This window comes from Chenopodium album, chromosome 7 (assembly GCF_948465745.1).
Source record: "Chenopodium album chromosome 7, dcCheAlbu1.1, whole genome shotgun sequence".
Taxonomy (NCBI): Eukaryota; Viridiplantae; Streptophyta; class Magnoliopsida; order Caryophyllales; family Amaranthaceae; genus Chenopodium; species Chenopodium album.
In genome coordinates this window covers 1,917,564-1,929,944 of record NC_137840.1, presented here as the reverse complement: position 1 = coordinate 1,929,944, position 12,381 = coordinate 1,917,564, and the positions used below count along the sequence as shown (strand labels likewise).

At 36.8% G+C, this 12,381-nt stretch overlaps 1 protein-coding gene across 7 annotated transcripts; it reads right to left on the bottom strand.

Moving 5' to 3' along the window:
- Window positions 1-890: 890 nt before the first annotated feature.
- Window positions 891-8,641, bottom strand: LOC145638784 (uncharacterized). 7 transcript variants are annotated; one of them, XM_081689810.1, is made up of 6 exons: window positions 8,503-8,641; window positions 8,201-8,259; window positions 4,768-7,652; window positions 4,560-4,663; window positions 1,850-1,929; window positions 891-1,387 (listed from the first exon to the last, which is right to left on the bottom strand). In XM_081689810.1, exons 2-3 carry the CDS (start codon window positions 8,247-8,249, stop codon window positions 4,978-4,980), a joined length of 2,724 nt encoding a protein of 907 aa, XP_081545936.1. In that variant the 5' UTR covers window positions 8,250-8,259; window positions 8,503-8,641; the 3' UTR covers window positions 891-1,387; window positions 1,850-1,929; window positions 4,560-4,663; window positions 4,768-4,977. The 7 variants fall into 7 exon arrangements, with proteins under 7 accessions (XP_081545936.1, XP_081545937.1, XP_081545938.1 ...); XM_081689811.1 differs by having other exon boundaries at window positions 891-1,314; XM_081689812.1 differs by having other exon boundaries at window positions 891-1,280; window positions 4,570-4,663.
- Between the last annotated feature and the right edge of the window lie 3,740 nt (window positions 8,642-12,381).

The following is a 12,381-nucleotide window of genomic DNA, read 5'->3' as shown; positions in this document are numbered from 1 at the left end:
GATAGTATCCCTTCCCTTTTTTCTTAATAATTACTCCATATATTTGCATTTTACTATCATAATTTTTTAATCTATAAGATAGTATTCCTTCCCTAATTGTAATTGTAGATTTGCATTTTATTAAGAAAAGTGCATTCAATTATTTGATGTTCAAATTCTCCAATGACCCATAAGCCAATAAATGGTAAATAGGCTTTTTGTTTTTACTAAGGGCTTGTTTGGCATCATTTTTGGTTTTCAGTTTCCTGTTTTTTTAAAAACTAAAAACCAAAAACAGGAAACAAGAAAAAGGTATTTCCACTTTTCTGTTGTCAGTTTTCAAAATTATCATGATTTTAATAAGCCTAAATAACTTTTGATTCATTATGTGACATATATAATATATTTTTAAAAAACAAAAAACAAAAAACCACAGTGATGTCAAACGAACCCTAAGTTATTCGTTTTTTTTTATTATTATTATTTTTTAAAGTTATACTCCCTCCATCCCTTAATTAAATGCCTATTAATTTCTTCACTTATTATTCACATAATAAAGAGAAGTAGACATCTAATTAAGGGACGGAAAAAGTAAAACTTTTACAATTTAAATATTTGTGCGTTACACCATTTTTGTCAAATTAAGTGATGTCCCCCCAGTTGGAAATTCCTGGCTCCGCTACTTGGACAAAGGGAGTAATTGAGTACTTAGGAGTTTGTACACATACTATATGGTTTTTATATTTTTATTGGAGGGAGGACACTGTTTTCATATGGTTAGTGCAACGATTCCAGGTAAAGTGGATTTTACTATTTAAAAGAAAAGACTATATTTTAAATCCACAGAAGAAACAAACAAAGATACTACAGTAGTACAGTACCTTCTTTACCAACTGGCAAAATTTTGGAGAGTTGAAGGCAAAATTTGGTTAACCAAGAGTGTTTCGTACATAGTACATCACCAACTGATCGAAATACCACATTCCCAACCTTTCATCTTCCACCAAAAACATACTTCAAAGGACCAAACTTTAATCTTGTATGGTTAGCTAATAGTATTATTTCATACATCATCAGCTGATTGAAATACTGCATGCCTAAGTTAGTTCTGGAGAGAACAATGAATACTTATGCAATTGATGTTATTTTAAATAAATAAAAAATAAAACAATAAATATCCTTGCTCATGGAATCTTCCACTAAAAAAAGGTTCAAGCAGTAGATGCCTGTCATCATGGCTTGGTAGCTAAGCTGGCAGAACGTACGTACCATAAACATCGAGGACATCTGGCCATGAAAACCTACGTTAATTAAACCCGTTATAGCCTGCAGCTGCTGTTCAAAGATAATTTAGCAGTGCTCAGATCATGTCGCCAAACAAGTCACAGCTTCAGCAACATGAGATTTCCTGGAAATTCCAGAGCACTGCTAGTCTTATCTTTTTCTTAGATTTTAGCAGATGCTTGGAAACAGGATGCTACAACAAACAGTTAATAGGAAACGACAAAAATTCTGCTGCTTTAGATTGTTTAAATACTGATCACGTAGCAAAAACATGCATGCTATTGTGTAGCAAGTCAGATTAAACCAGGATTTTGCAAAACATTAATAACATCATTAATAACATCAAAATAATAGTCAACGCTTTCATCTCAACAAACAAATTTCCATAATGTAATGTCTAACATTGTAACAGGGCAAGAGAAATGAACAGACGAGACTAAACACTGTATAAAAAAAAATTTAACAAAAAAAAAGTAATCTTATTCAGCTCAACATTATTTGATTTATTTCACAATTCACATAAACCTGATCCCGGGCATGAATCTTATCGAGCGACACTTTAGAAATTATATTAATTAAAGCTAACCTGGCTGTCTTACAAAATTGTTGTCACAGAAGATGCTTGCTTTGAAGTCTGTCCACTTGCCAAGTAAACGAATGCAGACCCTGTGATGGAAGAAACATTAGCTAAATGGAAAAGAACACCAGCATATCACATTGATCAGGTTCATCTACCATTACATAATACTGACACAAATATTGACAAAGGGAAAATCTAGCATCACTTTATTCAATTCTTAGCATTCCCTTGCATCTAGCTGGTGTTGACTGATCATTGTAACAACTTCCAGATATAATTCATATAAATTTATTTCAATGGCATTAGATATTTCTGATCAACTTGCATAAGATACAGGAGCTTATTTATTATTATTTTTTTAGAGTTAATCTATTTTGATTTCAGCTGAATAGCACTGATAAGAGAGTATAATCACAAAGCATGCACAAACATTAAGCAGTTTCAAAACTTCAGCACAAATACTTGATACAGATTGAACTATACAGTTACCCTGCAAAGTGGGGCAATGAGCTGTCTTCTACCCTGATTTCTCCTTAGATGAGGGTCTGGTTCCACTGGATTTATGGGCTGTCCTATACCCTTACCCCCCCCCCCCCCCTCTCTCTCCTTTGTCCATTCTGTATGTGGATTATACGCGCCTACCAGACCACTACCCAACCCCTTAATATAATACAGAGCTAACTTAGAATCCTCCCTTATAGTCGTGGTAAGCAGTATGTGTACATTTCCACCACCAGCAAAAGAAAAAAATTAGAAAGTAAAATTATACAAGTAACTAAGCTCACATCACATCTAATCAGATTCAACAGTAAAAAAAATAAAAAAAAAAAACAGATAAAGGGAAAAAAAAAATGTTCCATAAGGAAAACTAAAGCCCACCAAATGTAACTCTAGATTTGCAGGGTAAAAATGGTACAATTATCTAACCCGACATAATATGTTCGTCACATGAACATGAAAAACACATAAGTGCACCCCACGTAAGCAACTAATGTCGCAACTAAAGTAACAAAACCCAAGGAAACGTCTACTAGACTAAGAAAGCAGCAATAAGCTATTCCCATCTGGAATGAATGTGATCACAAAACCCAAAATGATTGATCCTGCTAGACCTTCTAACACTTATTTAGAACAAATGCGATCTAACAAACTAAGGGCCTATTCCAATTTACTGAAAACAACTGAACTGAACTGATTGGGGCTGAGCTGAATTGAACTGATTTGAGCTGAGGTGAGCTGAACTGATTTGAACTGAACTATACTGAAATTAAGCTGAACAAAACAGGCCCTAAGGAACCATAATCAATAAAGCATAAAAATGCTGATTTTTAAAAAATGACATCGATTTCATGCCCGGAAATATTTTCAAATAATCATCATCCTGAAAAATATTGTTGTATGCTGGTATGCTTTACTAAGATGCCATATTGCCCATAAACAGACAGCAGACATAACTAATCATGCAAATACAAATAAAGCTATGCGAGGGAGCTTAGCCCGGTTCAGGAAAAAAGAAAAAAGGACGTTAAGACAATATTTGCATTACAAGTTCAGGTAGGTGCCCCCTTCATAAACACCACTGACTAAAAGTTCAAAACAATTATGCAAGACTGTTCACCATTATACAGATGTTATAGAAGCAGCAGCGCAACATAGTAACATTGCCACGGTTTGGAAGAAGTTACAAATTATTAAACCTTGTCTTAGTTGAGGAAAACCCACTCTTTTGCCTCTACTGATATGGATAGAGTTTTAAAAGGAAAATAACTTCAGAGATCTAAGCATATAATTTTGAGGGAAAATTTATACAAATTTCTTCCAACTTCCAAGTAACCCAATCCAGTTAATTCTTTTAGTAGTACAGTAGTACATAGAGACAGATCATACAGGACAGAATTAACAGGGTTAAGAAGTAACGAATAAAAACAAACTTATTCTATCAAGACAAAACTAGTACATAGGTGGTTCATATAGATCAAACAGGAAAAATTTGCAGCAAAAGAAAATTGCATGCCCTCATACTAAGATATCAACAGAATAGCAGTATAAATAGAGTTTAAAGTTTAGAATTCAAATAATCCTAGAAATAAGACACATTAAAAGCCACTAACATGCATTCAACAAGCACAACAACATCATAATAACAAACTAATTGTCAGAGAAAAATATGTAATTGAAACTGAGAGAAGAGCAAAATGTGAAGGCATGGCATCCTCACAAAGTAAACATAAATTATTATTTTAAAAAAATAAAAGTAAAAAATTAATCAAGCCCAATTCCTCTGTATCTCCCTAACTGACTAATAACTGAAAGTCCCCATCCACTTTAAGACATACATTCATTCAAAAGAAATATCAACTCAACATCAACAACCAAAATAGCCCAGATTTCAACAAATACATACACATATATCTTTCCCTACCTTACATATATTATCAAGACAAAAGCGCACGGCATGATGAAGCAAGGAGAAAACAAGCTAACTATACTACATAATAACCAAACGTAATAAACGATTTACCATGAAACTAATTATTATATTTTTAAAAATAATGAATTAATATTCAAAACAATTCAACAAAGCTAAAGCCTTCATCCCAAGAGGATGGGGTAGACAATATGAACCAAAAATTTATCTCCAACGGAGTATACTAATTTCACATAAAGTACTGAAATTATGCGGAAATCACAGTAGCTTAGCAATTAGATAAGTTACCGCACATTACAATGTAAGAGAAGTGCACACGCTGGAAAAAGAGGAACTTTTTAATTTTGCAGCACTTCAATCACAAAGAAAATTAGGGCATATTGCCAGTGGAGCTGCAACACATAAAATAAATTAGGGCACAAAACAAAGTAACAACAAATTCTGACTTAAAACATCAGCAAATATAAGGAAGTAGGAAAGACAGAAGAGAACTAGCCTTAAGGAAGCATGCATGTTAGCGACTGGATGATGGAAGTTTAGAAACAAGACGAGCCGCACTATAGAGAGGAGAGTAAAGCTGATGTACAGAGAAGGATGAGGTATCTCATTGATAGAGCCTATTCGCCAGATCAAAGACTCGTATTTCACCAAGCTATACTGACAGTGGCTAATCCTCATTTTCAAAAATTTCTACAGTGTAATTTAATCAAAAAGATCTTGAAGCATGCTTTGCTTTTGCAGTTTCCTTGAGGATGGCACCAACAAATCCTGCCTGTTCAAGACAATCAGCACGGTGCAATGCATCTAAAAGAACAACACAAGTTTTGGAATGAATATCAAATCCTTTCTGACGGGCCTCTTCAAAAAGCATGTAGGCATCTAAAGCCCTATTTGCAATGCTTAGCCCTTCTATTGTAGCATTATAACAGGCTGAATCAAGTCTACCTCCCTTTTCTTTAAACTTCTTGAAAAGTGCATAAGCTTCTGTTACATTGCCAGCCTTTGCAAGTCCACAAATCATGGTAGTGTAGGTCACTGCATTGGGCTCTAGTCCTAGTTTCTTCATATCTTGAAGAAATACAAAGGCCTTGTTGAATTTGCGAACACGACAAAGACCATCAATGAGAATGCTATAAGTGAAAGCATTTGGAGTGCATTTCAAATCTTTCATTGACTGAAAGCAGACAAGGGCTTCATTGATCTCCTCTGCCTTGGTCAGCGCATTAAGCAGAGAATTCCATGTGTACACATTAGGTGTCAGGCCATTTTGCATCATTTCTTCCATAATCAGATATGCTTCATCAATTCTACCAACTTTCCCAAAGCCATCAATAAGGCTACTATAAACAGTCACATTCAGAATGATTCCAATTGATTTGGCTTCCTCAAAGAGCATATATGCTTCATCAAGCCTGTCAATCTTTGCAAGCCCGTCAATAACAGCACCATAAGTGACTACAGTGGGCACAGCACCTTTAGCTCTCATTTCCTCCAGTAATTGGTAGGCCTTGTTCACCTTACCTGACTTGCAAAATCCATCAATAATAATATTATATGCACGAGTGTCCAATACATAGCCTTGTTCCTTCATCGAGTAATATATTTGATAGGTTTCACGTGCAAATCCTGCCTTGACAAGACCATTTATCAATATTGAATAGCTCTGTACATCTGGAGCAAACCCTCTAGTCTTAATTTCCTCAAACAATGCTCTGCCTTTATCAACGTCACCAGCTTTAAAAACACAATCCATGTAAGTATTAAGGAGTCTCAGGTCAGGAGAACAGGCATTACGAAGCATTTCCTTGTAAACCTTGTGACCATCTGCTGGCCTGCCAACATTAAAGAAATTCTGGATAAGAGATGTAAATACAACAGCGTTAGGAACATGGCCAGAATCCAACATCTTTTCGTACAATCTGTATGCATCATCAACTCTACCATTGCGACCTAAACCATCAATTAAGGTACAAAATGTTACAGCATCTGGGGTGCAGAATTTATGGTCTAGCCCTTCAAATATGGAACAAGCTTCATCAAGTTTACGGGCTTTACACAAACGATTGATCATAATGTTTACAGTCATAACATGAGGAAATAATCCAGCTTCTCTCATGGCATCTTGCAATTTAAGAGCGGCATCAACATTCCCTAAACTGCATAGCATGTCCATAAGAATATTATATGTTAGAAGGTTGGGTGCTGCATCTTTCTTCATGTCATCAAATAATTTTAAAGCCTCTTCTACTTTCCCTTTCCTACCGAGGCAAGTAAGAATGCAGTTGTAAGCAATCACATTTGGAATTGACCCTTTTTCCTTTTGCCTCTCCAGTAGCATATAGGCTTTTTCAAACATCCCAGCTGAGCCGTAACCCATTATCATGGTGCTATATGCATATGCGCATGGTACTTCACGTCCATCTTCCATCTGATTAAAAAGCTCTTCTGCTTCATCAAGCCTATTAGCTTTGCATAGAACCCCGATCATGCTAGTATATGTCACATCATCGGGCATAAAACCCTGTGCTTTCATTTCGTGAAAGAATTTCCAGGCCATATCCACCTTGCCAAGCTTCCCAAAACAGTCAATGCATACATTATAAAGTACAATGTCTGCCACAAAAGCATTGTTTCTCATCTCATCTAGCAGAGAGAGAACAACATCAATATTCCCTTCCCGGGCAAAAGCGCGAATGACAGTGGTAAACAGATGTACATTTACCTCATAACCTAGCTCTTGCATCTGTTGAAAGAGAGTAAGCAGAAGGTCAGGCTTGTTAACCACAGAAAGAGAGCCTATAAGAGTTGTATAAGCTGAGAACGCAGGTCGGAACTTGAATTTCCTCATAATTTGTATAAAATTGAAAGCCTGATCCAACATATGCGACTTTACACAGCATAAAACAAACTCAACACATGTGCTGTTTGATGGCCCAAAACCAGCATGACTCATCTCCTCTAATATCTCTTCAAGATTATGGAACTGTCTACTTCTAGCCATGATCATGAGGAGAATATTATATGCCTCAGGGCAATGCACTTGGTTAGTGCTCCTCTCAGTCCATCGAAAATATTTTATGGCTGTATTAGCATCCTTCATCTTCTTTAAGACTGCAATGATTAGTTCTTGCTGAGGCTTTTCACTGATCCCACGTAAAGCAGTCTCTACGCCAGGGCCCCAAGGTCCACTCTCCAAGATTTTGCACACATCTTCAACACTTTGGTTTGATAGCCGGACATATCTAGAGCTTCCATTGCTATCCCGACCAGGAGATGTAAGACCCCTGAGCTCCTGCTCGGGATGTTTACCATGCAAGGATGTAAATCTACTATGAATGACGTAGGATAGACCATGCCTATAATCCAAATGATGGATAATTCCTGTGTAGAAAGTAGCATATTAATAGTTGTGGAACACAAGCCTAGTAAAAAATTGGAGACAAATTCAAATTCTAAATAGATATCTCATCATTTAATATACTTCCTCTGCTCAACTTTAGTGGCAACATTAGGTTTCTAACACTATTTATACTCTCCCTTGTGTGATCTATGCAAAAGATAAAATATAGTCTTGTGGGATCTATTTTAATACGTAGTAGTTTAAATTGTGCAATAGCAAGCATGAAACTCGTATTGTTGCAAGTAATATGGAGCGGAGGAAACATTAATTTTGTGTCTAAAAATACTTGCAGAACACCAAAAAAGTGGGAGCAACGAAAAGGGAGGGCTGTACTACACAATTAAGAAATCGATTACAAGTAGCCTTAACAAGTCCAAGCACCAAATTATGTGTGCAACTTTATATAACAGTAATAATACTACATAACTTCCGAAAAGATAGAATAAATGCACAACATAAATCCAGAACATATAAGATCTATTGTGCTTAAACAAAAAAAAAAATTAAAATTGAATTCTCAAGATTTTACCTGAAATACGGCATAGCATGGTTCCTCTTACAAGTATCTGCTGCCACATATATTCCAACCTAAACCATTTTCATAGTTCTGCATTAAAATTGAAGAGTTCTGCTACACTTTAGCAACCAAATTTGGCTCAATTATCAAATTAGAGTCCATAAATCAAATTAAATTCATAACTTGAGTAATTATAACCTATACTTCAATAATCCAGCTGAAAGGAACCTTAATTTGACTCTACTGAATATTTAATTTACAATAAACCCTAGATTGATAAATGACATTTGATTATTAAATAATAAACATTTTACCTGAAAAGATGCTTCAATGGAAGACGGAAATCTCAGAAGACGCTTCAATGGAGAATTAGGAGTACGCTTCAATGGAGGGGAGAGAGGGAGGGAGAAGGATTTGACAACAATGGTGGAAACTCGAAAGAAATTAAGAGAGTGTAAGTGTAGAAGTAATTTATGGCCAGAAGATCGCAGGTTCGATTCCTGTCCCAGGCAGCTGTGCTAATACTTTTGCAAAATTAAATTGAAATATGAGACTTGGTAACACTGACTCAAAATACATGACAACTCGACCCAAAAACCACATTATCATTTTTCCTTAGTCCTAACCGGCTTATAAGAGCAACTCCAACGGCCAAATTAGCTTGACATGCCACCTAGGATTGCAAAGCTATTTTCCTTCGGGCTAATTTATGCCACAACGGTTAAGCTAATTAGCATTTAGATTTTTCAGCTTTATTTTTTAAATAATTAGTATTTTATTAGAGACAATTAATTTCTAAGCTAATTAGCCTAGCTAAGCTAATTTGCTTGGCATTAGCTTGGCCAAGCTAATTATTAAACTATCCTCCAATGGTTTGGCTATTAGCTTGAAAATTATTAAAATTGCAAGCTAGTCCCTAAAAGGAACCATTGGAGTTGCTCTAAGAGCAACTCCAATGGTTGGGAAAATGGACTAGCTTGCAAATATTAAAAATCTTAAGCTAGTAGCTACACCATTGTTGCACATCTTGTTGATTAGCTTTGGCAAGCAAATTAACTTTGTAGAGCTAATTAGCTTGGAAAATATTTATTAGATAAAAAATATTATTAATTTAAAAATAAATTAATTTACAACTTGCTTACCCATTGGAATTAATTTACAACTTGCTTACCCATTGGAGCAACAAATAGCTTGAATTGTTGAAGGTTAAGAAGATGATGTGGCATGCCAAGCTATTAAATAAATTGGCCAACCATTGTAATAATAATAATGAAGGTTAAGAAGATAATAATAATAATAATAATAATAATAATAATAATAATAATAATAATAATAATAATAATATTATTATTATTATTATTATTATTATTATTATTATTATTATTACTACTACTACTACAACTACTACTACTACTACTACTACTACTACTACTACTACTATTATTATTATTATTATTATTATTAGGAAATTTTAGAAAATAACACCTCAAAAAAACCCAAATTTTGATTATAACACCACAATTTTTTTTTTTTCATTATAACACCACATAAAAATCCTAAAATTTTATTTCACCACCACATAACGGATTTGTAGATGAAATCCGTTAGTGGAGCCCATAACAGACACATGTCAATAACTTATTGGTTTTAAAAAAATTATAATAAAAAGAAAAATCAAAAATTAAAAAGAAAAAACCCTAAACAACCTAACCCAGCCCACTGCACCACCGGCAGCACCTGTACGTCCCCCACCACCAACATCCTAACACAAGCCATCGGCACCCCTGCCCCACCTAAACCGGCGAAACCCTCTCCTCCCCCTCCCCGAAAACCACCGCAGCTTCGCCTTGCCTCATAGCTCCAACAACACCAAGTCGAATTCGCACTTCCCAGCCACTGGAATAGCTACTAGCGGTCGAGATCGGCTACTTTAGGGTCGAATTTGACCACTTCCGCCCTAAACCGGCCGATTTCAACTGGAAGTGGCCGTTTTCGGTGGTAGCTAGGCTAAGGGGAGTTGTGGGCTGGGTTAATCGGTGCGTCTGGTGGAAGATAGGCTTTTCAGGGTTGGTTAAGGAGGATGGGGGTGAACGCCAGTGGTGGGCTTGGTGGCTAGGCTGGGGTTGGGTACAGTGTGGTGCGTCGTTGTTCAGGTGGTCGGCTTGGCAGATTTCGTCAATCGAGAGTGGTCGAATGGGGGAGCCGGCAGTGGGTGTTAGGGTGACGGTGGTGGGGCTAGGGGGAATCGGCGCCGGTGGTGAAGGTGGTGGCTGGGTTAGGGTTTTTGGGTTTTTTTTTTCATTTTTTTAATCCAATAGATTACTGCCACGTGTATAATATGGGGTCCATTAACGGTTTTTTGGATGGCGTTAGCAATAAGTGGTGAAATCAAAAATTTGAGGTTTTTTGTGGTGTTATTACAAAAGTTTTTTTTGTTGTGGTGTTATAATCAAAATTTGGGTTTTTTTGTGGTGTTATTTTCTAAAATTTCCTTATTATTATTATTATTATTATTATTATTATTATTATTATTATTATTATTATTATTATTATTATTATTATTATTATTAAAAACAAAACCTACAAAGTCAATCAAATTACAAGAAATTAATGGGGAGCCAAGATACAATTTGGGCCCCCACTCCTCTAGCTATAGCGAATCCAATCCTGTTGAAGATGTGAGCAGCTGCACGAGCACCAATATTTTGAGTCTTTGCGAACGCCTGAATCCTCTTCAGCAACGCAACAGCATCCTTCTCTAATTCCCCCAAAGAAGAAAAGGAGAAAGGAAGAAACCCATAGCCAATAGCCCTGCAACACGTGCCATACTTGTCCCGCTTCCGCTGAGCCGCAACCGACACAACACGACCAGGAACGAAGTCAGACAATCCTGATTGTGTCAATGGAGAAGACCCCGTCAAATCAACACATACAACAAGGCCTATGTCCCAGGAATAAAGCAACACATCTGCTGGTCGAAGAGCCCCGTCATTTCCTCTCGTTAACCTAACGTTAACCTCCTTTCTCGCAGAAATCCCAGAGCGAAAACAAATATCAACAAGGGTATCACGAACAACATTGTGCCGATGTTTAATACCCACCATTCTAGCACAGGACACTACATGATCCCCAAAAATATCCCCGTCGAAAACCCTTGAGCAAGCAGAACACGGTGCCGAAACGGAGAACAATGGAACGCCCAATCTATAACAAAGAACAGAACGGTAAGTCTTACCGTTCATAGTCTAACCCAACCCCGATATTGGGATGACTCGCAACCAGGCCGAAGTTTGATCCCTCTGCTGGGACTTCCATAAGGAAACCTGACGCAGAGATAAGGAGAAAGTGGATGTTGCAGAAGCAGTAACCTTCGTAAAATATATACCTGCCAATTTCTTCATGAGTTTGGGGGCAGAAATCTCACTAGGTTTACGCATAAGGTCAGTCTCCACGGTTCCATTAAAAAGACATAGAGCACCATTGAAGGCTGATCCTGAACCTACAATACCAGAATCACAAAGAAGGGTAGCCTGGAGACCAGAAGACTGCAAACGCAACGCAAAAAAAGCATAGTGTCGAACATCACCTGTTGAATAAACACCCAATCCACCATAAGCAAAGGGCAAGGTGGCAAGTCGCCATTGCCAATCACCAAAACTAGGCCCCGAAGCAATCACAATGCGCACTAAAGATGCCCGAAGAGCCACATCAAAATAAATTTGGGTCGCTTCAAAAAGACGAGGGGGACAAGTGCGCATAGCAAAGTAGAGTTTGGAAACCCCAGTACACGCACGAAGAAGTAACAACTCACATTGGGGATCATCGAGCTTAGCAACAGTATCCATTAGCACAGTAGTCTTCGATACTCTCTTCGAAACAAGCTCACCACAGAAAGTGGAGTCTGCACTGACAGGACCACCAAGCAGCTTAACACCATGCACAAGACGAGCAATATCCGGAGGAAAGACACCTACGAGATGGCTACGAGGGTCCTCCGTGGGCCAGAAAACTTCCGTTTTCTCAACGTTGACATAACCTTACCTACCACCAAGGTATGGTATTATTATTATTATTATTGTTGTTGTTGTTGTTGTTGTTGTTGTTGTTGTTGTTGTTGTTGTTGTTGTTCTTATTATTATTACTGTTCTTATTATTATTATTACTGTTCTTATTATTATTATTACTGTTCTTAT